The sequence below is a fragment of the Periplaneta americana genome, chromosome 1 (assembly GCF_040183065.1).
Source record: "Periplaneta americana isolate PAMFEO1 chromosome 1, P.americana_PAMFEO1_priV1, whole genome shotgun sequence".
NCBI classification, from domain to species: Eukaryota; Metazoa; Arthropoda; class Insecta; order Blattodea; family Blattidae; genus Periplaneta; species Periplaneta americana.
In genome coordinates, this window is record NC_091117.1 from 130,839,745 (window position 1) to 130,864,606 (window position 24,862).

General features: G+C 36.1%; 1 protein-coding gene across 3 annotated transcripts in view; it reads right to left on the reverse strand.

Moving 5' to 3' along the window:
• Positions 1–24,862, reverse strand: part of LOC138700998 (TOX high mobility group box family member 4) — a 507,699-nt gene that overhangs the window by 99,220 nt on the left and 383,617 nt on the right. For 2 of the 3 annotated variants that reach the window (XM_069827475.1, XM_069827484.1), the window contains 2 exons: positions 16,625–16,875; positions 5,715–5,982 (listed from right to left, as the gene is read on the reverse strand). In XM_069827475.1, the coding sequence (XP_069683576.1) occupies positions 5,715–5,982; positions 16,625–16,875 (519 nt within the window). Of the gene's footprint in view, positions 1–5,714; positions 5,983–14,562; positions 14,706–16,624; positions 16,876–24,862 lie in introns of those variants that run through there. The other variant, XM_069827492.1, reaches the window with a different exon arrangement.

A 24,862-nucleotide genomic window follows, 5' to 3' on the forward strand; every position in this document is an offset into this window, starting at 1 on the left:
CAAAACAAAAAATCAAGATCAACAAAGAAATTTTAGCCTCGCTGTCACAAATGCGGAGGAAATTGGATGCTTGAAGATGCATGGTGACTTGGGGAGTAGGAAACTTAACGGTCATTGAAAGAAACATACATAGAACAGTATGTTTAGTTGAACATCCTAAAATAACATTTTTTTTCATGATAATGCCCATAAACTGGGCGTGGAATATCGTTCATAATGTAAAGTTATGACTGTTTAGATCGTTATGTCTAAAGCTAGAACTAAGGCGCTATGTCAGCGGTCGGCAAATGTAGTAAATTTAGTAATTGTAGAACGCGACTTTTCAACCCCCACCCTCTAGTTCACCTGGATTAGTTGACATCTAGCATACGAGGTAAATTAGCTACCTAGGTTTGTTGCAATCACTATAGAACGGCTAACGGTATAAAATGCCGACCACTACTCTATATTAATGAGTATGATCGTCCCGACATTTTGGTTCTTCGTTTCCGTTTGTAACTAGGAGACGAGAACAATATTTCCAGCTCCGTTAAACATTTTATGTCATAGCCAGTGTTGTCACTTTTGGTATTCATACGAATTCCGTATAATTTTAAATGGTCTGTACGCTGTTACGTACAGAAGTTGATATTTTGGTACAATTTGTACTTTTTTATTTTAAAATGTGAAAACTGAGAAATGTAATGTTTTATGAGCTACCAATGTTAAATTACAGATAGCAACAGCATGCTTATTGACAATAATCAACAATAATATTTAGTCATCTTGAAATTAAACCTAATAATTGGGCGCAACCAGAAATATAGTTTGGTGAGAACTATTTATAACAAATCAGTGTCAGAGCAACATTGAAGCTGTTCTTACATGTAGTGTGGAAGATTGGAATGGTTGGAGCTATTAGACAAGCTCCGAATAAAAGTTACACAACTTCCATCACTACCGGTATCGAAAGTTTGAGCGGCAAAAAGTCCATTCACATTCAGGCCTGTTTAAAAATAAATGTTTCAAATATCACAAACTTTCCACAATAATAGATACAGACACGTCAAGACATTAAAAGTTTTCCCCCTTAATTACTTTTAAAATTAAAATTTTCATTTTCTTTACCGATATCCTAAAAATTGGTTTCTGTTGTAGAGACGATGATATAATTTTATTAATTGAAGTCACCATGGGACAACATTATATAGGCCTATATGTAAAAAAAATATAACTCCTATTACTGTAAATCCATGTATTGTGGGTCCCTATCACCACGGCATGGCGCGTCCTCAGGTTGCGGATAGAGGAGACGGCCTCCAGATATGGAGGGTAGCTGCGAATATATTGAATAAGCAGTCGTGGACAGCCGGTAAGGGGTGGTCCTCCAGCTTGGGGGTTGGGCGAAGGGCTAACAACCCATCACCGTAAAAAACAGCTTGTTACGTATCCCTATAATAAGCCTCGGAATAGGACTGATTCTCTGGCACGACCACAGCAAAGGAATAAGGATTTGAGATTTGGCACTTGGAACGTAACTAGTCTTTATAGAACAGGAGGGGTAACATTAGTAGCAAAAGAACTAGCTAGATATAGAATAGACTTCGTAGGAGTACAAGAGGTTAGGTTAGATGGGAATGGCATATCACAAATAGGAGATTACTTGTTTTATTATGGGGAAGGAAACAATAATCACCAATTAGGAACAGGATTCTTTGTTCATAAAAGAATAAAATCAGCAGTAAAAAAGGTCGAATTTATCAGTGACAGGTTATCATATTTAGTACTTAAGGGTAGATGGTGCGACATCATAGTTATAAATGCTCACGCCCCTACAGAAGAGAAAGACGACCATATAAAGAATAACTTCTATGAGGAATTGGAACATACTTTTGATCAGTTCCCTAGATATCACATGAAAATTTTATTGGGGGATTTCAATGCTAAAGTAGGACAGGAGGATATTTTTAGACCAACTATTGGAAAAGAGAGCCTACACGCAATTAGTAGTGACAATGGAGTTAGATTAGTCAACTTTGCCACATCGAAAAATTTAATTGTCAAAAGTACAACATTCCCCCATAAGGATATACATAAATATACTTGGACTTCTCCAGATGGATTGACACACAACCAAATAGATCACATCTTGATAGATAAACGGAGACATACTAGTATAGTAGATATTCGAACTTTCAGGGGTGCAGACTGTAATTCTGACCATTATTTGGTGATTGGAGAATTAAGAGAAAGATTATCAGTAGCCAAGCGAGTAGAGCAACAAGTTAATATTACTAAATTCAATATTTTGAAATTAAAGGACGAGGAAGCTAAGCAAAATTATCAGGTCGAAATTTCGAATAGGTTTGCCACTTTAGAAAGTTCCGACGAAGTTGAGAAAGAATTAGATGTTAATAGCGTGTGGGAAAATATCAGAGATAGTATCAAAATTGCAGCTGAGCAGAGCATAGGTTATTATGAAACTAAGAAAAAGAAACCGTGGTTTGATGAAGATTGTTGCATGGTAGTAGAAAGAAGGAAACAGGCAAAATTGAAATTCTTACAGGATCCAGTTGAGGAGAAGAGAGATAATTATTTCAATGAAAGACGGGAAGCAAGTCGTACACTTAGGAATAAAAAGAGAGGTTACTTGAAGAAAAAACTGAATGAGGTAGAAACAAATAGTAAGAATAAAAACATTCGAGATTTATATAAGGGTATAAAGGAATTTAAGAACGGATATCAGCCAAGGGTAAACGTGATCAAGGATGAGAATGGTGACTTGCTTGCAGACTCTCCATCAATCCTAAACAGATGGAAAAACTATTTTGCGCAACTACTAAATGTACATAGGCCAAATAGAAATGATCGGGACGAAATTGAAATACAAACTGCCGAGCCATTTATACCCGAACCCACGCTTTCAGAAGTCGAAATTGCGATAGAAAATCTGAAAAAGTACAAGTCTCCAGGTATCGATCAAATTCCAGCAGAATTAATACAAGAGGGTGGGAGTGCATTATATAGCGAAATTTATAAACTTGTACTTGCTATTTGGGAAAAGGAAATTGTACCAGAACAATGGAAGGAGTCCATAATTGTACCTATTTTTAAAAAGGGGGACAAAACCAACTGTGGTAACTTTCGAGGAATATCACTTTTGTTGACGTCGTACAAAATTTTGTCCAATATTCTTTTGAGAAGATTAACTCCGTACGTAGATGAAATTATTGGGGATCATCAGTGCGGTTTTCGGCGTAATAGATCGACTACTGATCAGATTTTTTGTATTCGACAGATAATGGAGAAAAAATGGGAGTATAAGGGTACAGTACATCAGTTATTCATAGATTTCAAAAAGGCTTATGACTCGGTTAAGAGGGAAGTATTATATGATATTCTTATTGAATTTGGTATTCCCAAGAAACTAGTTCGATTAATTAAAATGTGTCTCAGTGAAACATACAGCAGAGTCCGTATAGGTCAGTTTCTATCTGATGCTTTTCCAATTCACTGCGGGCTAAAGCAGGGAGATGCACTATCACCTTTACTTTTTAACTTCGCTCTAGAATATGCCATTAGGAAAGTTCAGGATAACAGGCAGGGTTTGGAATTGAACGGGTTACATCAGCTTCTTGTCTATGCGGATGACGTGAATATGTTAGGAGAAAATACACAAACGATTAGGGAAAACACGGAAATTTTACTTGAAGCAAGTAGAGCGATCGGTTTGGAAGTAAATCCCGAAAAGACAAAGTATATGATGTCTCGTGACCAGAATATTGTACGAAATGGAAATATAAAAATTGGAGATTTATCCTTCGAAGAGGTGGAAAAATTCAAATATCTTGGAGCAACAGTAACAAATATAAATGACACTCGGGAGGAAATTAAACGCAGAATAAATATGGGAAATGCGTGTTATTATTCGGTTGAGAAGCTCTTATCATCCAGTCTGCTGTCCAAAAATCTGAAAGTTAGAATTTATAAAACAGTTATTTTACCGGTTCTTCTGTATGGTTGTGAAACTTGGACTCTCACTCTGAGAGAGGAACATAGGTTCAGGGTGTTTGAGAATAAGGTGCTAAGGAAAATATTTGGGGCTAAGCGGGATGAAGTTACAGGAGAATGGAGAAAGTTACACAACACAGAACTGCACGCATTGTATTCTTCACCTGACATAATTAGGAACATAAAATCGAGACGTTTGAGATGGGCAGGGCATGTAGCACGTATGGGCGAATCCAGAAATGCATATAGAGTGTTAGTTGGGAGACCGGAGGGAAAAAGACCTTTAGGGAGGCCGAGACGTAGATGGGAGGATAATATTAAAATGGATTTGAGGGAGGTGGGGTATGATGATAGAGACTGGATTAATCTTGCACAGGATAGGGACCGCTGGCGGGCTTATGTGAGGGCGGCAATGAACCTTCGGGTTCCTTAAAAGCCATTTGTAAGTAAGTATTACTGTAAATATAGTAAAGGGACAACAACAAAAATGTTAGTTTCCTCTCATGTATTAATGTATTTTCCAAACATTTGTAATTTGTTGGACGGATGCAAAAGTTGGTTAGTACATTAAGTAAACGAAAAAAGTACAATTTGGTACAATTTTCTGTGAGATCTGGTATATTTTATTGTTGGTCAGTCATAACACTGGTTGTAGCTCCTATGATAATCGCGCTGCATTTTTTTTATTGATAGCTTAATGACTAAGAAAAGCATAGAAAACATTATATATATATTTTTTTTTTTTCAAAAGTAAGAAAAAATTACCAAGTTCAAAATGATCTGTTCAGAATATACATTTACATCTTCAAAAGTTGATAAGCGGCAAACTTCTTTATTTTTCGTTTTAGATTAAGGGTCAAAGAGAGAAATGTTGAGGAAGAATGGAAATCACTTTTAAGTGTTGCTACTCAAAATCTTTACTGATTTCCGAGTTACGATGGGTTAAACGAACGAGTGTTTTTGCCTGGTGGAGGACTCACGACTCAACCTTTTGTCTGTTACAATAGAAAGAAAGGTAGCTTCTTATAGAAAACGTCTTCGTCCTGATTTCAAATCTATTTTCAAAATGATTCTATCGACCAAGGTTTTTGAATTAATTGTGAGTTTTGAAATGTAATTAAAATATTTATATTACAGAAACTACATAATACCTATCGTCATGCTAGTTAGCAAACCTCATAACTCCACTTCTTTCAATTATGACATGTATCAACTACAGAGAAATTTGTAATTAATAATTGGGTAATAAATACTCAATGGAACTAATTCAAATTCTATTGTTATATAGACCTAGTCTCCCAATTTTCATGTTCAGCAACATTAGTAAATAAATAGCAAAATTCTTTCTTCCTGTATAAAATTAACCATTATGGAGTTACGAGGTATGCAAATTATTATGACGCTATGCTGATTAAATATTTTGTTTGTTACAATAAAAGGAAAAGTTTATTCCTCTAGATTCTTTTCATGCTGATTTCAAATTTCTTTCCTCAAAGGACTGCGGGTTTGATTTCCATCCTAGGAACAAGCATTGTTTGAGTGTGGTTCAAATGATTGAAAGGAAATTGAAAATGTTGCCCAATATGATAAATCGACAACAAAATGAAGACGTAGTATTACATACTGTAGCTGTTTATAATTTACTCAACTCTTGCTGGCCCCTCTCCGAACTTCGAACACTGTATCTACTGTATAATACGGAATAGCCACCTGAGATTACTCACCATGGCGGAATGCGGTGTGCTGTCGTCACTGTCTTCACTGGTGGTGGTCGTTTCTTGACCGGTGGGAGGGCTGCTGCCTTGAGGGGAGCGTCCGTACGGTGCCTGCAACTGGCCTTGGGGTTGGCCCTGAGGCGGTTGTCCATGGCTGAGCATTAGCTGTGTGTGTTGTTGCTGCTGCTGTTGCTGTTGTTGAAGCATGAGCAGTTGCGAGCCCGGCTGGCCCGGTCCTGCCATCGTATACGTCGGCTGAGGATTGCTGTATGTTGAGCTGCGGACATATACACCGCGTCTATTAGTCATCTGACCGATTAATTACGGCGTTAGCATGTTGCAAAGGAAGCAGGAAACCCCAGACAACGCAACCAGACTTGGCTTGCTCGGCCGCCGAGTTGGTAACGTGCCACATTCTCTACCCGGCGGGAACTGACACATTGCCCGCCAGGGATCTCTTCTCCGCGCGCTTCGTTTAAAAGACACGTGACCACACTCGACTAATAGTAAAGCTCGGATTTGTAGCCACGCGACATTTCAGTGAATCTGGTATTGATGGCGCCTGAAAGGCTGCATTGCGTTACAACATGCTCGTCTTTTTAAGCATATCAGAAAAAAATGTAAAGGTCATGTAATTAGAATTCATGGAAAAAGACTAACCAAACTTTCATTCGCTAAGATTACATGAACTACAGAGGAATCACACCAACAGAAATTACAAGACTGTGTAATTTGCAGAAACTTATTTGCAAAATGAACAATGGTTAAGAATACAGTGACAAAATAGACACATACCAGTGAAAATGGAAAGATAATGTAAATAAAATTGATAGAAAGAAACTAAAAAAAAAAATGATTGACGTAAAAGTACCGCGACAAAATACAAAAGATATATCGAAGAAACCAGAAGGATCGTGTATCTAGAATGCAGAGGAGTCGAATATCTAAATTTGTCTCTAAATATAGAAAGAAAAACAGAATAAAATGGATATCGATTTCTGCTATCATTTTTCCGTCAATAAGTTCAAGTATCACGGTTATGGTACTGTATGTCTTATACGAGATATGAAGATACCTCTAATTAAATGAACTTGATAATGTATTGAACACAATAAAAAGGACTAAAATGCAAGAAACTGAACAAAACTAAAATCATATAGTTATGACGAGGTCATGTTACTGTATACCTTTGCATTATGAACTTAAAGAAACGAAAAAAAATAGTGAAAATTAGAAAAAGTCAAATACACATTTTTGGATAAGAAAATAAATTAAGATATGAAGGCTAATGATCACATTTTTAAATTCACGGAGGAAGTACGGAAACAAAGCTATACAACGCATTGGGAATATGACTGATGATCATTGAATAAACTATGTTCTTCACAGTTAGAAACCTGATGGATGGAGAACTACCTGCATGTCCAGAAATATACGATTTTAGCAACAGTGTTTCAATATAATCAGGTCGGGATAGGCAGAAAAGACATGTATCCTTGTAAATGATAATGATAACGATGACAATTGTAATGATCGTCTTAATGGTGGTGATGACGTTCAAGAAAGAACTGAAGCAGTCTACCTTTGAAAATGGATTGAACCCTGTATGGCGTAAAAGTACAAAGACAACAAAATGACGACCTCTGACGTCATCGTCTCAGAGACTCAAGTCGTTCGATGGTTTGAATACGTGAAGTTCGCATGGAGGGGAGGGAGCGGAAACGGATAGTGATGCAGCTGTTTCCAGCCACAGTCACAGTGAACGACCGGATTTCAATTAGATAAAAAGGCCTTACGTGGAAGAATAATGTGTATCATAAGCAAGTAGAAAGTAATTAGGGATCATAGTTTTATAGGTATATTGATTCTTAAATATAACATAAAGACGATGCAAATCTGTTGTGAATCTTTTCAGCTATGAAATTAAATCGGCTAACCTATATAATTTTATTTATGGACTGTAAACTATGACCTTGAGAAAGATTGTAGTCTATGGCTCTGCCCTTAAATTTTGTGAAGTGAAGCGTAGGATTAAAGGAAATGCACCGAGCATGGAGGGAAAATATACAGTTTACAGTGATATGTAGACTGCGGATTTTCGGTCCCTACCAGCGACAAGACATCACGTCCCATAAACTGCATCTACACGGCTCAATTTTCCATGCATGTGATCTGGGAAAAAATATTGAAAGAATCAAGTTTAAAACGTGCGTTCAAATAAGAATTTTGTGTCTACATGGTGCGCCGTTTTGAATATCATCTTCGCTACGTATATATATTAATTGATATTAAATATAAATATCAATCTTGCATGCATTGCGTAAAGTTGAAAAAAAGTTCAACCGTGCAGAGGCACCTTTAGCGTACGGAGGAGCGTAGTAATGAGTTCAATGACCTCCCTGCGACTAACGTACATCTAATGTTCAGTATCGGGATCGAAAATCCGCTGTTTGGTGATAAGTGAAAGAATACTTATACCCAAAATAACCGACCACATGTTTAGTTAGTCCACACAAAGACACCTGTGTAGTAAACATGAATTATAGGGAGATGTTAACGAAACAGTATTTAGACCTAGTTCATTGTCGTCCACCGCATTTCTTCAAGGTGATAGGAAGAAAACACTGCAACTTCACACGAATAACTGAAGCTGAATTGAATCGTTTAATTACTAACTGATCATTCAACCTCTTAAACGTAGTTTTATATTCCAAAAAGGCTGTCACAAGATGCCCCCAACGACGGGGCTAGTAAGGAGACAGGTGCTAAAGCCTATTAATTACATCTGGAATTGGAGCGTAAATTAGAGTAGTAAACAAGAAGCCACACACTGACTTGTTGTTTGTTGTTTAGTCAACTGTCCGAAGACAAGCCCGAACTTCACAAGTGACACCAAGAAGGCACCACTTATGACACAACTAGGGCAGGAGATAATGGGATAGGGTAGCCAGTTCCATTCCTCCTCCACTGCATACATCGCCGACTAGCTACATTACACTAATCAGACTTCAGATGCATACAAACAATTGTTCTTCCTCTAACACATATCGTCAAGTGAGATGTACTACATGATAATAGATGTAGTACAGACTCAGAACAAAATCTGGGTCACCTGAATTTTTTGGGTCTGCACATATCAGCCAGTACCTCAATCAGAAAAACACTGACCTATATGGAATAGATATAACGCTCCACTTTCCTCCCGAGAATCGAATCAGTGTCCATTGGATGTCTATAGTAGGGGCAGAACAAATAGGCGAGTATGGCGAACCCCTCATTCACTACCCTAACTCCTATACCCTTCAGAACCTGCTTGGTGTATGATCCTATCCCAAGCAACTTACTCCTCCATTCACACGTTTTGCACTATAGGAAAACGTAAAAGAAGAAATAAAATAACGTGATTTCTACTAATTACAAATACCTGATTTATTGAATACTGTTGTTTCGTTTGGTCAACTGTCCGAACACAGGTCTAAAACTCATAAGTGACAACAATAAGGCATCACTAATGAGGTAACTAAATTAGGAGATAATGTGTTATGGTGGCCAGATCTCTTTCGCCCTACATTGCATACATCGCTGAATAATAACATATTACACTAATCAGACTTTAGATTATGTTATCATTTATAATATTTCGCAATTTAGCCATTTCACAAATATAATAAATTATTATCATGTAATGTAAACCTAATACGAGAAATCAAATATTTAGCACTGTACACAATTAGTATTTTGTTTTTATTTGTTTTCAGAATATTGTATTGCAATAGTAACTACTAAATAATGTTTATACAGTTATCAACTTTGTGAATTAGGAGAAAATTAAAAATTAAAGTGCAACAATTAATATATTTCTACTGTGGGTAGAAAATATACACGTTATTGTAACATGAACGAGTTTCGTAATAAAAAAAAAATACTTATGTATTAAAAGCTCACTTAAGAATGGCTTAGCTTAACAAAACAAATGACACAATAAGTATGACTAAAAAACTCGTTCTGCATCCGATCGTAGAGAAACACTACACGCCTTGGCAGTGGCTGTCTGCGTTGATGACAGGGCACTTTTAATATCGTCACAAACTTTATGTTCTTTCAAGAAATAACAAACTTGATAACTAACGTGTTTAATATGAATTCTGATAGCAGGGCTGACTGAGACATGATAGCGATTACTTGGATGATTTAGTATATAAAAATACTGTTTATTATGTTATTATGATATATTTTTTCGAACACGCTATAACACAATAATATCACAGACGAGCACTTGGTCGACCTGGTTGGCGAGTTGGTATAGCGCTGGCCTTCTATGCCCAAGGTTGCGGGTTCGATCCCTGGTCAGGTCGATGGCACTTGAGTGTGCTTAAATGCGTCAGGCTCATGTCAGTAGATTTACTGGCATGTAAAATAACTCCTGCGGGACAAAATTCCAGCACATCCGGCGACGCTGATATAACTTCTGCAGTTGCGAGCGTCGTTAAATAAAACATAACATTTAACGAGTACTTGTCAACAACTAGCATTCGAACGCAGCGACAGGAAGGTCTCTTTGTTCAGGTCATAAACCGCTAGAGAAAGTGTGGAGTGAGTCGTTTCCGCACAAGACCAAAAACCCGCCTATTTCTTCCGCCTTTACTTTAGTTAGGCAGCGTACTTTACCGCTTGAGTCACATCGGAAGTTGTCATTTGACATTTCTGGTCTCTCCTATTAGCAATGGCTTATTTGTAACCCACTTCTGAGGTTGGGGTGCCTGAAAGGCGGAAATACGCTGTCCCGATGATATTATGATAAGATGACTTTGAAGTGCTAGGAGAGGTCAGCCTAACCTAATTTTCAGACCATAGACGAACACAGGAACATTACCCTTTAAGGAAAAAATCATGTGTTCTAACCGGGAATCGAATCCAGGACCTCATGAACTGTAGTCACAAGCTCTGACCACTAGCCCATGAGTCTGGACCATCGGAGGAAAATAAATATTTAAATAAATTAAAACAAATAAATCACAAAAAGGGCTATCGAGAAGACTGTTGATGTGACGCCAGAAGAATGGTGTCGTGGAAGACCCAGACGAGGCTCTGCGAAATACAACAGTTAACCCTCTATATCCCAAATTATTTTCTGAAGTCAGAAAATGTTTTCTAGCCTCTATATTAGTTGATAGTGGTCTAAATAGCACATATTAGTAAAATTAAATTGTATATTAATTTTTATTTTACATGACATGGTTGTGACTTCCAGGTAACAGTGGTCGACAATGACATGGTGGTAAAATAAAATAATATTGACATCTAGAGGGGAAAATATGAACTTCAGGGACCATTAAAAAATTTAAGAAACAGCAGTCATATTGTAACCAGTAACTTTGAAGTCGCGTTGGTCAACAATGGAAAGAACATTCCCCCCTCTTGTTAAAAAATTAAATGGAATTACTGGATGTGACTCTCAGGTTACACGGGACAATAGAGGGTTAATGACGAAGACAGGACTTAAAGAAGTGACTTGGAATGACAGAGCTGTATCAAGATTGGGAACAGAAGGGCGATACTCTGTATCGTTGATGATGACGAAATAAATAACAATAATATAACATGCAAATCAAGATTTTAGGTATAACTTCCTGTAAAGTTGATTTGAACAATTTTTCCCTCGAAATTATTCAAATCAACTTTACAGGAAGTTATACCTGAAATCTTGATTTGCATAATACACGTCACTGTTCGTTAACAGAAAACCACAATTTAAGTCACACGGAGTTAGTGTGCACTCGAAGTTGGTTGCTTGACGGTTGTCAGCCCACTTTGAGATCTGTGGATATAGAGGGAAAAATTGGATCGGTGTCGGTTAGAGTTCCCGGGTAGCTCAGTGGTAGAGCGTTGGTACGTTAAACCAAAGGTCCCGGGTTCGATACCCGGCTCCGGAACAATTTTTCCCTCGAAATTATTCAAATCAACTTTACAGGAAGTTATACCTGAAATCTTGATTTGCATAATACACGTCACGTTAACAGAAAACCACAATTTCAGTCACACGGAGTTAGTGTGCACTCGAAGTTGGTTGCTTGACGGTTGTCAGCCCACTTTGAGGTCTGTGGATATAGAGGGAAAAATTGGATCGGTGTCGGTTAGAGTTCCCGGGTAGCTCAGTGGTAGAGCGTTGGTACGTTAAACCAAAGGTCCCGGGTTCGATACCCGGCTCCGGAATAATTTTTCCCTCGAAATTATTCAATAATATAACATGTTCAGGGGTAAGAAAATCCAAGGCACTTTCGTCGTAATGTTATCTGAAACTTTTCACCTGGCGCCAGAGTTATTTTTCTTTTATTAATCCGTTGTTTTGTAATTTTGTGTCTAGAGCTACAAAAAGTTCTACTTCCTGAAAAGAGGGGCTGAATCTTGGACTTTTTATTTTACCTATTCTTGTAGCCTACATAACAAACAAACATGCATGCATACATACATACATACATACATACCGATTATTTAAACCTGACAGCTCAGCGACGTGAAAGAGGGGAAGTAATAGGAGTGGGGAGAGTTCCGGAGTATAGATAAGAGCGAGCGATCGGTAAAGGAATGCAGTACAGCTTAATTGTACTGGAAACATACTGCTATACCGCACGCATGACATCCGATCGATCCGAAAACAAGCGAGTGAATAACCCATACACCCCTTGGCGTAATTAAATGGACTCGCGCACATCGCCGGTGACTGTCAAGACTAAATAATCGTACTATACATACATACATACATACATACATACATACATACATACATACATACATAACGGGTCATTAAGACTAAAATACCCGAGAATGCCTAAAAAGAAAAAACTTGCTGAAATCTAAAGAGGCCCACCTAAGTTCAGTTGATTGCCTATCATCAAAGATCATTGGTGCTGTAACATTTTTGATGGACAGAGCGGCTGTGGGCACGTCGTTTTCTGCAAATATTTTGGTTTTCCCCCCACCATTCTCTTTTTATTATTGATCCACTATTGATTGCTATACTATTTCAATCTCGCAATGTTTTCAACAGATAAAAAAATTGTTTAAAGAATTATTAACTGAAATCATCTTTATTCTCAGCTTTACAGCACCGGATGCACAAGGCATCAGATCACACAAGCACATTTCCTTTACCTACTACTGTACTTAGAAAAGAACACATAGCAATGACAACGGACAAATACCCATGACTTACGCGATTATGGCTTCCATGCAGAGTTAAAATTGCGTCGTAACTGAGCATACCACCGTCACTAAAAACTACAATCCTAGATCCTACAACGTAGACAATGTAAGAAATATGAACCAAATGCGAAAAAAAAAATATAAAGAAGTTGACAAAACAAGCATAGTAAAATTGTCGTACTCAACTAAATTCTATGGACTATAACATTTATATTATGCACGAAACAGAGTTGGTGGTTATTAATAAAATATATTTCGATTATAAATGACATACTAATATTCGAGCTATGCATGGAGTACAGAAATGAAGTATGTATTATCACAGAAATGGATTACTTCATTATGGCGTTCTGCAAGTATTTTCACGTTGGAGAAGATGAAAATGAAACTGCAAGAAAAATGGGATTTAAGGAATTCATTTTACGCGAAACAGAACAACAATTAAGATCACATCATGCGAATACACGGCAGTGAGAATTTCACTGGTTACAAAAATGAAGCCACAGAGGGGAAGGTAGCGCTGTAGACTCGTTAAAATAAAGTGGACAAATTGAATTTTAAAAAAGAACAGAAATGAAAAAAAAAAAACAAGAATATATGGCCATTTTTCTACAAAAAGAGGAAGGTTTATGAAGAAGAGTAAATGTAAGACTAAGGAAGAACTATTATAATAAGAATGTCATACTCAAGAGAATTTCGTCGAAAAGTATAGTCTAGCGAAACTAGTAAATTCAGATGCACGGTTAAGAACGCTTACTATACGCCAATAATAATAATAATAATAATAATAATAATAATAATAATAATAATAATATTAATAATAATAATAATAATGTCAATGTAGAGTATCCACCGCCCACTGAACGAATATTTCACATTTTTATCACTGCCAATGCTGCGCTATAAACCAATTTTCGGCAATCTAATGCAAAAGACTGCCTACAAATATTTGGAAAGTTTCAGAGAAAATACACAAGTTCAATCGGGCGCGCTTCCGAATAGGGGCAACGGCATTTCCTCTAAGGTTAGAGCCCAGTTTAGGTGTGTGTGTAATCGAAAATTAGGGGCTTGAAAATATTGAGAATAGGACGCATGTTTATATGACATTATTTCCGATTAATATACACACACCTAAACTGGGCTCTAACCTTAGGGGATATGTTTAGGATTAGTGGTAAAACTGGCCTATGTCTCCTATAGTGGGCGGAACATAAGTAACATTCAATAATAATAATAATAATAATAATAATAATAATAATAATAATAATAATAATAATAATAATTTAATCTGGCTGAGCTATGGCCAGTAGGCCTTTTCTTCCGCCCAGCCAAACTCTAATTCTAATTGAATAAAATTGGCTTACAGTTGTTATTACATTAATATCTAGATCGTAAAACAACATGAAAGTGAATAATGAAAGTAAAAGTAAATAATGATAGTTACATAAGTGACAGGAATTAAATTAAGTACAAAATATATTAAAGGTAACTTTATTTCGAGATTGAATATTCTATGCTATGGCTAAATCATATCGTAAATGTAGTCTATACGCTTCCACTCTTACATACACACCGAGTTCGTTTTGCAATATTATGCTTCATTACGTATGAATAAAGTTAAAAGTTTGAATATACTAACGAGCTAAACACTCACCTTTATTATTAAAATAACTTATAAACCTTCCAGCAGCACTGAAATTAGTTTTGGCACAATATTCATGCATCAAACATATTATAATAAACGAGAGTAGATGCACACAGGAAAGTTTCCTTGCAGAAACAACGCGTAGCAGAAACATCAACCCCATGTACTGAACGCAAGAATCATTCCTTGGAGTTCTCTACCTGAGATGCGAACAATAGAACCGTGTTTGCCGTCCTAACCCCCTTCCAGGAACTAAGAACAAGTTTTCATTCAGTGGTCGTCAGCAACAACTGCTGGCTTCTGGAGGGAGGGAGCTCCCACTACTACACCCTTCTGAGGTTCAAAACAAGATTTATTTGGAAGTCTATGTACAGTACAGGTAACTAGGGCATTATAGATAATGTCCGATAACAATTGTTTAAAGCCGGAAAAAATTTGAACTGAAGTTAATTATTGTGGGAATGAAAATAGTAGAATCGTGAAGAGAGCATCGTGTCCATATGTAATCAGAACGGGTGTGTTCACAGTGCTTAAGAATACAGTATAGCCTTCAGGTTTCCTGGGTGACTTTCTGAAATCATTTTGTGAGGCTTGATTTCATTTTCATTTTTACTCGAGAAGAAGTTACTTCGAATTTTCTTCGTACATACACGCATTCATACAATGTCGAGCAGACTGAATTCATATTGACGATCAAATGAAAAGAGGGAGAAAAAAGAAAAAGAAGAAAAGAAAAAGGAGGAACGTGAAGAGAGAGAATAAGAAGAAGAAATATATGACGAGTGCATTGAATTCTACAGTCCTCAGATTGAATACACATTAAAACGTCAATGAAACATTCTTCGACATTCTGGATGTAAAAACGAAAATCCGAAGAAATACTTCTGAATTGATTCTATATTAATTAGTCAAACCGAAAGTCTGTATTTTCCTCCATCAGTTTTGGCCGAGGTGGAAACAACAGCCCCTTAATTTAAGAAGACCAGACTAACAGTACGTCCGTATGTATGCCTATCTTAAAATCTCAAAACAGACGGCGTGTTCAGAAAAAAAAATCGAAACATTGATCTTACTGCCAACCTTCAAAAGTTTCATACTTTAGATTGCCAATATAACATGGCGTATTATGAACAAAAACAACTATTAACTTCGAAATAGTTTACAAAACAATCACAACTTAATAAATCAACGTATATATCCACGCAATTTTGTGGGACTCACTTTTACTCATATGATCCTAGAGACTCAGTTCACCTAAATGGGAGTACGCAAGCGACTACGCGGGACTCAGATTACCAAGACCCTTAATCCCCTTGAAAACATACACAAAAATAAAAGCAATTCAGAAAAAAAAGGGGGGAAAGTACCTTGTAAATTTGATTGGTACAGTGCTGCAGAATACAGGAAATTCATAATACATAACAAATTTATATTTAAATATCCTAATCTTGTCAATTCTAATAGTTCTAGTATAAAATTTAAAAAGTTATGTATGGATTTTATAAAAATTGAAAAATTGTAAATTTAAATTTATATATTATAATTACATAGTAGACATAAGGTAAATTGTATTGTATACTTATTAATTTCAATTCAGGAATCCGCCTCTGAGCACGAGTTGTACTCTTTCAGGAGCGAGCTAAAGTTTTTCTGTATATATTATATTTTATGTTACAATTATAAGCAAAATAAAAATAAATAAATTAATTAGTTAACTAAGCTACATACATTATAATTATGTTAAGTCATAATAGAAATAAAAATTTTCAAGAAAAAGACGGCAGCGCATTACAATGTTCCTTTGTATACTTCTCTAGAATTCTAAAGACTGATTTTATTCAATAAAATTGTAACAACGCTGAGGAGTATCACAATAACGTAAATAATATATTTAACAAGATAGGCATATCTATAATAATTCTAAAACGTTTCTCGTCTTCACTTTTACAGAAGCAATCAGAGCTGTGGTCATCGTTGAATACTATAAAAAGAAAATCTACGCATTATGTTATGTCTAGCCTTCCCAGATAGAATACAGCCTTGGCAATGAAACACATGGCTTGAATCTCACCTGACACTGATTCCCATGGAATGTTCAGGTGGTCCCGTCAGGTAGAGTGGCTGTTGGTACGCAGAGGGGTCGTTCATCACCATGCCATCTGTTGGCTGATTGCCCATCATCTGGGGTTGCTGGTAGGACGCCATGTTGCCTTGGGAGGGATGTTGGTTGGCTGCTTGTTGATGCTGTTGTTGCTGCTGATGATGAGGGTTAATAGGAGGAATGTCGAATTCCTCGTCACCAAAACTGGGCGTATGAAAGGTCTGCAACACAAAGCAAGCAACAATTTTTCAGTATACAACAAAACTTGTACAAGTCCAACAGCTTTAAATCATGACGCAAATCCTGTATGTTTACATATTTTCGCGGATAGAAAGGAAGAGAAAAGGGCCTAAAGAGATCCAATGTTAGTTTTTGTTTCCTCTTCTAATTACTTTGTACAATTTGTAGAAATGAAGTAATTGTTAAATGGGTGTATTTATTTTTAACATAGCAATCATGACCATCTCCGTTATTATAATGACTATTACACTTTTACTACGTCACACTACTTTTGACCAATAAAACGGTACGAAAGGACGTCTTTCAACCAATCATGGCTGGTTATCGCACAATTTTATCGCGTCCCTATCATTTGTTTAATTTTATCGCGTCCCTAGCATTTATTTATTTTTATAACTACCCTAGCATTTGTTTCTTTATGCAAATCTGACTTTCAGGTAGTAGCTCCCTGTAAAGCAGGTTTGAATAATTTCAAGGAAAAATTGTTCCGGGGCCAGGTATCGATCCCGGGATCAATACCCGGCCCCGGAACAATTTTTCCTTGAAATTATTTGTTTCTTTGTTTGCCAACATTTCAAACTGCACTGGTCTGGACGTCAAAAAACAGAAAATTACAAACCATTCCAGTCGATGCACAGCACTTTTAAATATGACTCACATTGGCATTCAAGAACAAGAATTAATAAAGATCACTGATCATAGCTATGCATCTTCCCTGAAACCCTATTTACAAATAAATGAAGAGCACCATTCGGAAATCCTGAATAAGTTGAGGGATATACCATGTACATCACCGAGTTCACTTCTTTTACGCAAACGTCCAATATAACATCAACTGAACCAACAACCACTAAAACATTCAAATTTGAAAATTGTACCTACTTTCAATAATTGTTTCTTTTAAAATTATTCATGTTAATTTTTTATTTTATCATCGTTAATTAAAATGTTTCTTGTTTATTTCATCATCCCTAATTAAAACTTTTCTATCACTCGTTTATATTATTTGGGTTATGTTATAGCTTCTGCTATATGATATTATGAATAGTCACGTATCAGAGATTGTTTAATACTAAGATTTATTGAAAATCATCTGTCAAGTGACGTTGATTACTGGGATCGGGATAATTGAAGTGGAATGCAACTGTTTTAATAAAAATGAAACTGAATCAACAAAGCCTTCTTGACCAGTAACCGTCCACAGAGTTCAGTGAAGATTCCATAGTTGGCACAACTGATAAGAAAACAGCTATTCATGACACACTACTGCCATCTACTAGCATAATATTTATAATGTTGAGATTGTATAAATTTGAAGACGTTTTGTATTTTCGTAAGTTAATTAATATTTTATTGTATTGGAGTACTTCGTTACTTCTAATCTTTATATACTTTCTTCTAATCGTGTAATAGTCAATTAAGTCCCACTCGAGTTTTGTTTTCTCTAGATAAATCAAAACCTCTAATGAGATTACTGCTGATAATTACACGGACTATTCTTTTCCTTTCAGAGAATTGTATAGTCTAGTTGCTTTTACCAGCTTTTGTCGACGTATCGACTTAATCCTTATGACTGAAGCTTACAATACCGGTTGATATACTCTAACTTATTGATATCGGTAACCTTCAATTTTAATTAATGAAATCGGAGATATTTGTACGCTAATTTATTTCGGTCAATAATGTTGATAAAAATTACATGCAATAAAGAAATAAACATCAAATCGTTACTTTAATACATATTTTAAAATAAATTCTGTTACAGTAACAAACTTTGATAAAAGTTATTAAAATACAGTAAATCTAAAACAAATAAAATATTCATATTGCATAATATATTATTAATGTTGAAGTATATAGAACAAAGTGAGCTACAAAACACAAATCAATAGAGTAGGCCTTGTCTTTTTATCTGAGTTTGCAACATATTTTTTAATTGGCGATAAAGCATTTTCGGATTGAATGTAGGCCTATACACATAGCCATATACCCTGAACACATATACATATGTGATCAGGGCCATATATAAGGCGAAGTTTTTGTTCCGTGATATTGGAAATTTCTATAAGAATCGGGTATTTTAATACATCTACGATATGAGAATGGTGAGAATTATTTTCTATGATTTAAATCTGGGTATCGATAATTTCATAATCTTCTATTAATCTCAAGATCGTGATTATCTTCAAAATCCCGTTCATTAGCATTGTTCCTCTTGTACAGCGACATCATTTTATTTTAATAACATTTCTAATATTAACCCAGCTATACCTTTGGATTAACGGTTGAGAACCGGAAACACTGTTTGCTACCCCCTTCCACGACTGGAGTTCGATGATACTGGCGTAAAATACAAACAAATCACTTTACTAAGTATAGGAGGGAAGGAAAGTAGTTCATCCATTTACGTAAACTAGGAAATATCGCGATTTTGAGTTTGATAATTTTAATTAGGTTTTTGTTTAATAAAAATACAGCACTGTATTAACAGTAAGTGTTTTTACTCACGAACTGAGTTATCCATGCGAATGTATTAATTATGCAGTGTATATTATACTGTCTGCAGCACATTAGCGTACAATATAGAGAATTAAGTTAAATTGAAAAATAATCATAATATGGATATTTAAACACTATTTTGAAAATAGTGGCCGTTCATTTCGATACAGGCTTCAGTTCTTTTGTGCATATTATCGCACTATAGATTATTGTACCTAATTCCAATTATCAGTTTCGTCCTTCGTACTAGTAACTCACGCTGAAATAATTCTGTACCTACTCTATAAGAATACTGTACTGTAAATTCAATCCTCACTTCTGCCCGATCCGAAAAGATAAAATTACTCAGACATGGTATCTACTGTCGGTCCAAGTGGTTTTGTCGCAGTCGTAGAAAGGGGGAAAATCACGTAACAGTTAATTACTTAACGAGGCCCTTTTATTTAAGTTATTTTAAACAGTTGTATAATATTAAGTAGACGTCCAATTCCTAACAGAAATTAATGTTTTCAGAAAAGAGCTAAGACACCCCAGCCACTAGCCTTTACAGAGGGGCGAGCAGAAGCGGGTGGGGGAAACCGGGATGCGACGTAGGCAAACGAACGACGGTACCTGTGGGAAAATATGATTCAATATTGAAAGCTCTTTCGTCACTGGAAAATGCGAACATATTTCTGGTACGTACTATACTCACTAACTCAGTACTCTTTACTATGACCGTAAGACGGCTTTGACTGCATGCGCGGCCTTGGTTCTGTGTGGAGAACGGTTGGAAGTTTACTAGTAGAGGGGGTGGGAGTGAAGTACATTAAAAAACTCAGGTACAGTAAAAATTGAAGTAAAAATAAAATTATGTCCCAGTATATGCGATGACTCTTCAAGTCCTACAGGTAGTCTGAGTGCATTTGTAATCGATTCTGACAATTGGCCCATCCTGCTTCGGAAACCCTTACTATCCCCAAGACTTCATCCCAGCGTATTTTTAACTACTATAAATGATAGATGAAATCAGTGGATGTGGAGTGTGTTGGTAGAATGGTAGAGCAAAATGAAATTTCTTTGTCTACCCCAAGTTCTTTCACGACCTGGCCAGAGATAGAACCAGGCCGCCTGGATGGAAGACCAGCTTACTAACACTTAACCACAGATGCAACAACTCAATATTTCACCAACGATAACCGAAAAATACGCTTAGATACACCCCACATTCAACAAGAGATGAGTCATTCTTACTGCGAAGTTTATATTTTAAGCCACGCCCATCGCCAGAAAATAAGTACGCAGTGTGCTTTTATATATAGAAACTGTATTTTGTGAAAAATCTCTCAAAATTTGATGGTTTCACATCCAACCAAAGATTTCCAATTCAGAGGAGTTTTAATATGTAAACCGCAGGTTTGCCTGACTGGGAAATATAAATTGTGTATTTGTTTTACCATTACCTACAAACTGTATGGATGTATAATATACATTGCGTGTCCTTAATTTGAATGACAGTGCCGATGCCGTGCTTCATGCAGGTTTCTAAGTCAACAGAACGTTGCGACAGATAACCAACGAAATATATACAACTGCTAATTTTATATCAAATATTTTGTTTTGTTACGACTAAAGTCTAATGGGCATATTCCCAGAAGGGAGAGAGAGAGAAAGAGAGAGAGATATTATGATAGCATTTGCGTTTGATTTGTAGCTAAAATTTGGTGTTTATTCTGATAAAATCCACGAGGGTAATCTACTGTAGTTGTGAATCAATCACGAAACGGTGAATCAATTAATCCACTTTTCTAATTCTTTGTCTAAGAAAGTTAACGTTAATAAACTATTATAAATTGCAGAGTTCAAATTCCACCTACGGAATAAATGCTTGTTTTCTGACAATGTAATGTCCAATGTTGTCTCAGAGGATTACGTCGGCGTTAGGAGGTCTAATAATTAAAAATATTATAGATATTACAAATATAAGAACTAATAAAATAAATCGATTAATATTTATATCACCATCTATATAGTCATCTCTATATAAAATAACTAAAGAAGAAATAAAAAAAAAAAAACAAAACTTATAAATGCTGATTCCAGTGACCACAATCCCGCCATGTACCTACCTAAAAATGTGTGGGTTCATAAATTCTCCAGGCACTGATTTAGTTCAAAGCCATCCATGGATTATGAACGCCACAGAAAAATAAAGGATTAAAGAAAATAAAAAGTTTAATGTCATGAAGATGACACATGCTTTCCCAATATATGTTTTATGTTTTGAAGACAATTCAGTTCTCTTGCTGTATTGCGAATGATATTAGTTATCTTTCATAGCTTATTTACTTAAACTATTATTTTATTGAATACCTTCATAATTTACTGTGTACTCAAATAAGACGATTTCTGGACTGTACAAAAAAGGAATGGTGTATTATTGCAAACCTAGAACAAATGATTTCATTTATAAATTATACGTTTAAAGGGTTACATACACCTTGCACCATTAAAAATTTATGTTTTATAAATTTTATTTCTCCATATTCTTAAGCCTCATTTTCATGAAATTCTATAAGCTTAATTGCTTAAAATCTGTCTATTGTTCTTAAATCTAAAAGAAAAAAATATTTGTCTACATAAAGAGTTTCTGGAATTGTGAATTTTCAAAAATTTCATTTTGCGATTTGAAGCAAACTGCTCTTGAAAATTACTTCCAAGATATTTAATATTTTAAGTACAGTAATTGTTTCTTTCACCTTAAAGGTAACATTCACATTAGCAAGCCCTAGCTCAATGGTTACAATATCTGTACTGCAAGAAGGAGAAATGTTGTTTCTCTTCATATATTAAAATGTTTAACAAATTTCTCATTGACTTTTTTGCTTCTAAATTAGTGATAAAAATAGGATAAAGATTCAGCTACAGTATGTTGATCTTACTAAGAAAAAGGATCATGCAGACCCGAAGGCTAACACTACAGCCTGAGGCTTATTGTGCTTACCACTCCTATTCTGTGAATGGCTGGGTAACCGAACGACCGCGCTCTTGTACAAATACAGCACGCTGTACCGTAAACTTAATCAGGACTATGGTACGGATGGTGATATGTAAATTAATGATGGCGAAATGAATCCGAGGCCCAACGCCGAAAGTTATCCAGCAATTCTGCTGCAATTAGTTGAGGGAGAACCCCGGAAAAATCCCAACCAGAATTTGAATCCTAGCCCGCTCGTTTCAAGGTCAGACGTGCTAACCGTTACTCCACAGCGGTGGACGAGCGATACACTTACTGATTGCTGGCTGGTATTGTGTTTGCAGGGCAGAAAATTTTAATGCATGACTTGATCAATTTTATAGATATATAATTAGAGTCTTCCGTTAGGATCGCAACTGGACTCAAGTTACCGGTGAAAGAGAGCCCCGCTATAACATGCAAAGGCCGTGCGGGGCTGAGAGGGTCCAGTCGCGTTCTTAACGGAATATCCTGTACTACTTCCTTTGAAGAAAGGTTTCTTCACAATTTGTAACCCCGGCCTACTTGTCCAATAATCTGACCAGAGAGAGTTGAAACTTACGTTGAATTAGCCAGGAGAAGTAGAACTTACCATATAGTAATTAACTTCTCTTAATAAACAATTTTTTGCCTGATACAAATTCCATCGTTTTATTGTCAGATTATTCTAGCTATAGGATAATGCTTCTTACACTCAATGGTCACTGACCTCAAATAGACACATAGGTACACTTTACTAAGATTGTTATATTTCATGTTCATAACCACAGGATAAAATGACTTTGTATATACTGAATATGAACAAATTCCGATCGACATGAGAAATCGTTGTATACAGACATGCAGACAGACAAGAGACGGCATGAGCAAAACCACTTCCTAGGGATTCTGAAAATATGTATTTGCGCAAAAAACTCGAAATCGATTTTTTTGCAGAATTACTTTCTCTTTATACCTTGAAAAAACAAGTAGGCCTATATAAAAGAGAGAATAATCTGAGGCAACACGTCAAACATACAGAATTTGAGGAAGTCACAGAAATACAATATGGCAAAGTAAATATTTAAGATAACAGGCAACTAGAGTTAGAAATATGTTTTTATCAGTTAAACGGCAAGGCATAAGTCCTGATTGATCACTCTAATGCACTTTCAATACAACAACTTTTATCAATTTCACTATGCTGCCAACTAGTATTTCAGTACTTCCATCTAGCAGTCATTACCAAAAGTTCATTTACGTCAGTGGAGATTCTGGTGGTTGTTCTCTTTTATATAGTGCATTTCATAACATGGAAATGGAAAATCTGATATATGCGTGATCACGGATATTAGACATTGTAGGTAGCAGAAACACAAACATAATAAACACATCTTGAAGGTAACTAAAATGAATATCTGCGCTCGGGCTTGGGTTGGATCCCCTGTTTGGTCTCATTGATTGGTTTCTTCCGAGGTTTTCCCCAGCCGTGGGAATGATGCCGGATGGTCTATGGCAAATCCTCGGCCTTACTTCATTTCATCCCCGTTTAGTCTGAATACCTGGTTGGGGGTTTTCCGAGATTTTCCCCAACCATAAGGCAAATGCCAGGTAATCTTTTGGCGAATCCTCGGGCCTCACCTCATCTCACTACATCTCGCCAAAAATTGTAAAAAATTGTAGAAAATTGCAAAATTATAAAAAATCGTAAACAATTTGTAAAAATTGTAATTGTAATCTTGTAAAATTCTCACTTATTCTACATCTTAAAGCTTCATTGCTAATATAAGATCTATGGAATATAATAAATGAAATGAAAAAAAAAAAGAAAAATACAGTGTTAATAAAAAGAAATAGCCACTTTCAATATTGTACAAAATAAAAACTCGAATATCAACATGTATTTATCGCTATTAGGTTGAGGAACTGAATAAGTTCCAATAACATACTGTTTGTAATACTGCAATGATTGTTGCACTGGCGCAAGCATAATAATGGCAACAAAGTCAGTGGAGAAATCATATTGTGTGCTTGAACTAACCAGAATGAACTCCGTTAACTGTTTTCCGAAGACATTTTAGAACACGTTCCGGGAAAGCTCCACCCACTAGGCTGTCGATCTACGATTGGTAGACAAACTTTGAAACGACAGGGTGTTTATGTAGAGACAAAAGTCTGGAAACACGTGTTAGAAGAAAAAGTTAAACATGTTCGTACTGTTTACCAACTTCATCTTCCAATAAGAAGGAGCACCATCCCACTGATACCTAGGTGTTAGGAATTGTTTGGATTCCAGAAGAAACACTTCCATACAGCTAGATTGCTGTGCAATAGACAACTGCGCTTTAGCACGGTAGCCATCAAGGAGCCCCGATCTTATACTGTACTTTGCGAGTTTTTTCTGTGGGGTTTTCTGAAAGACAAAGTTTACATTCCGTCATTCCCACTTCCTAATTATTTAGATAAATTGAAACGCACCACGAGAACTGTGGCAA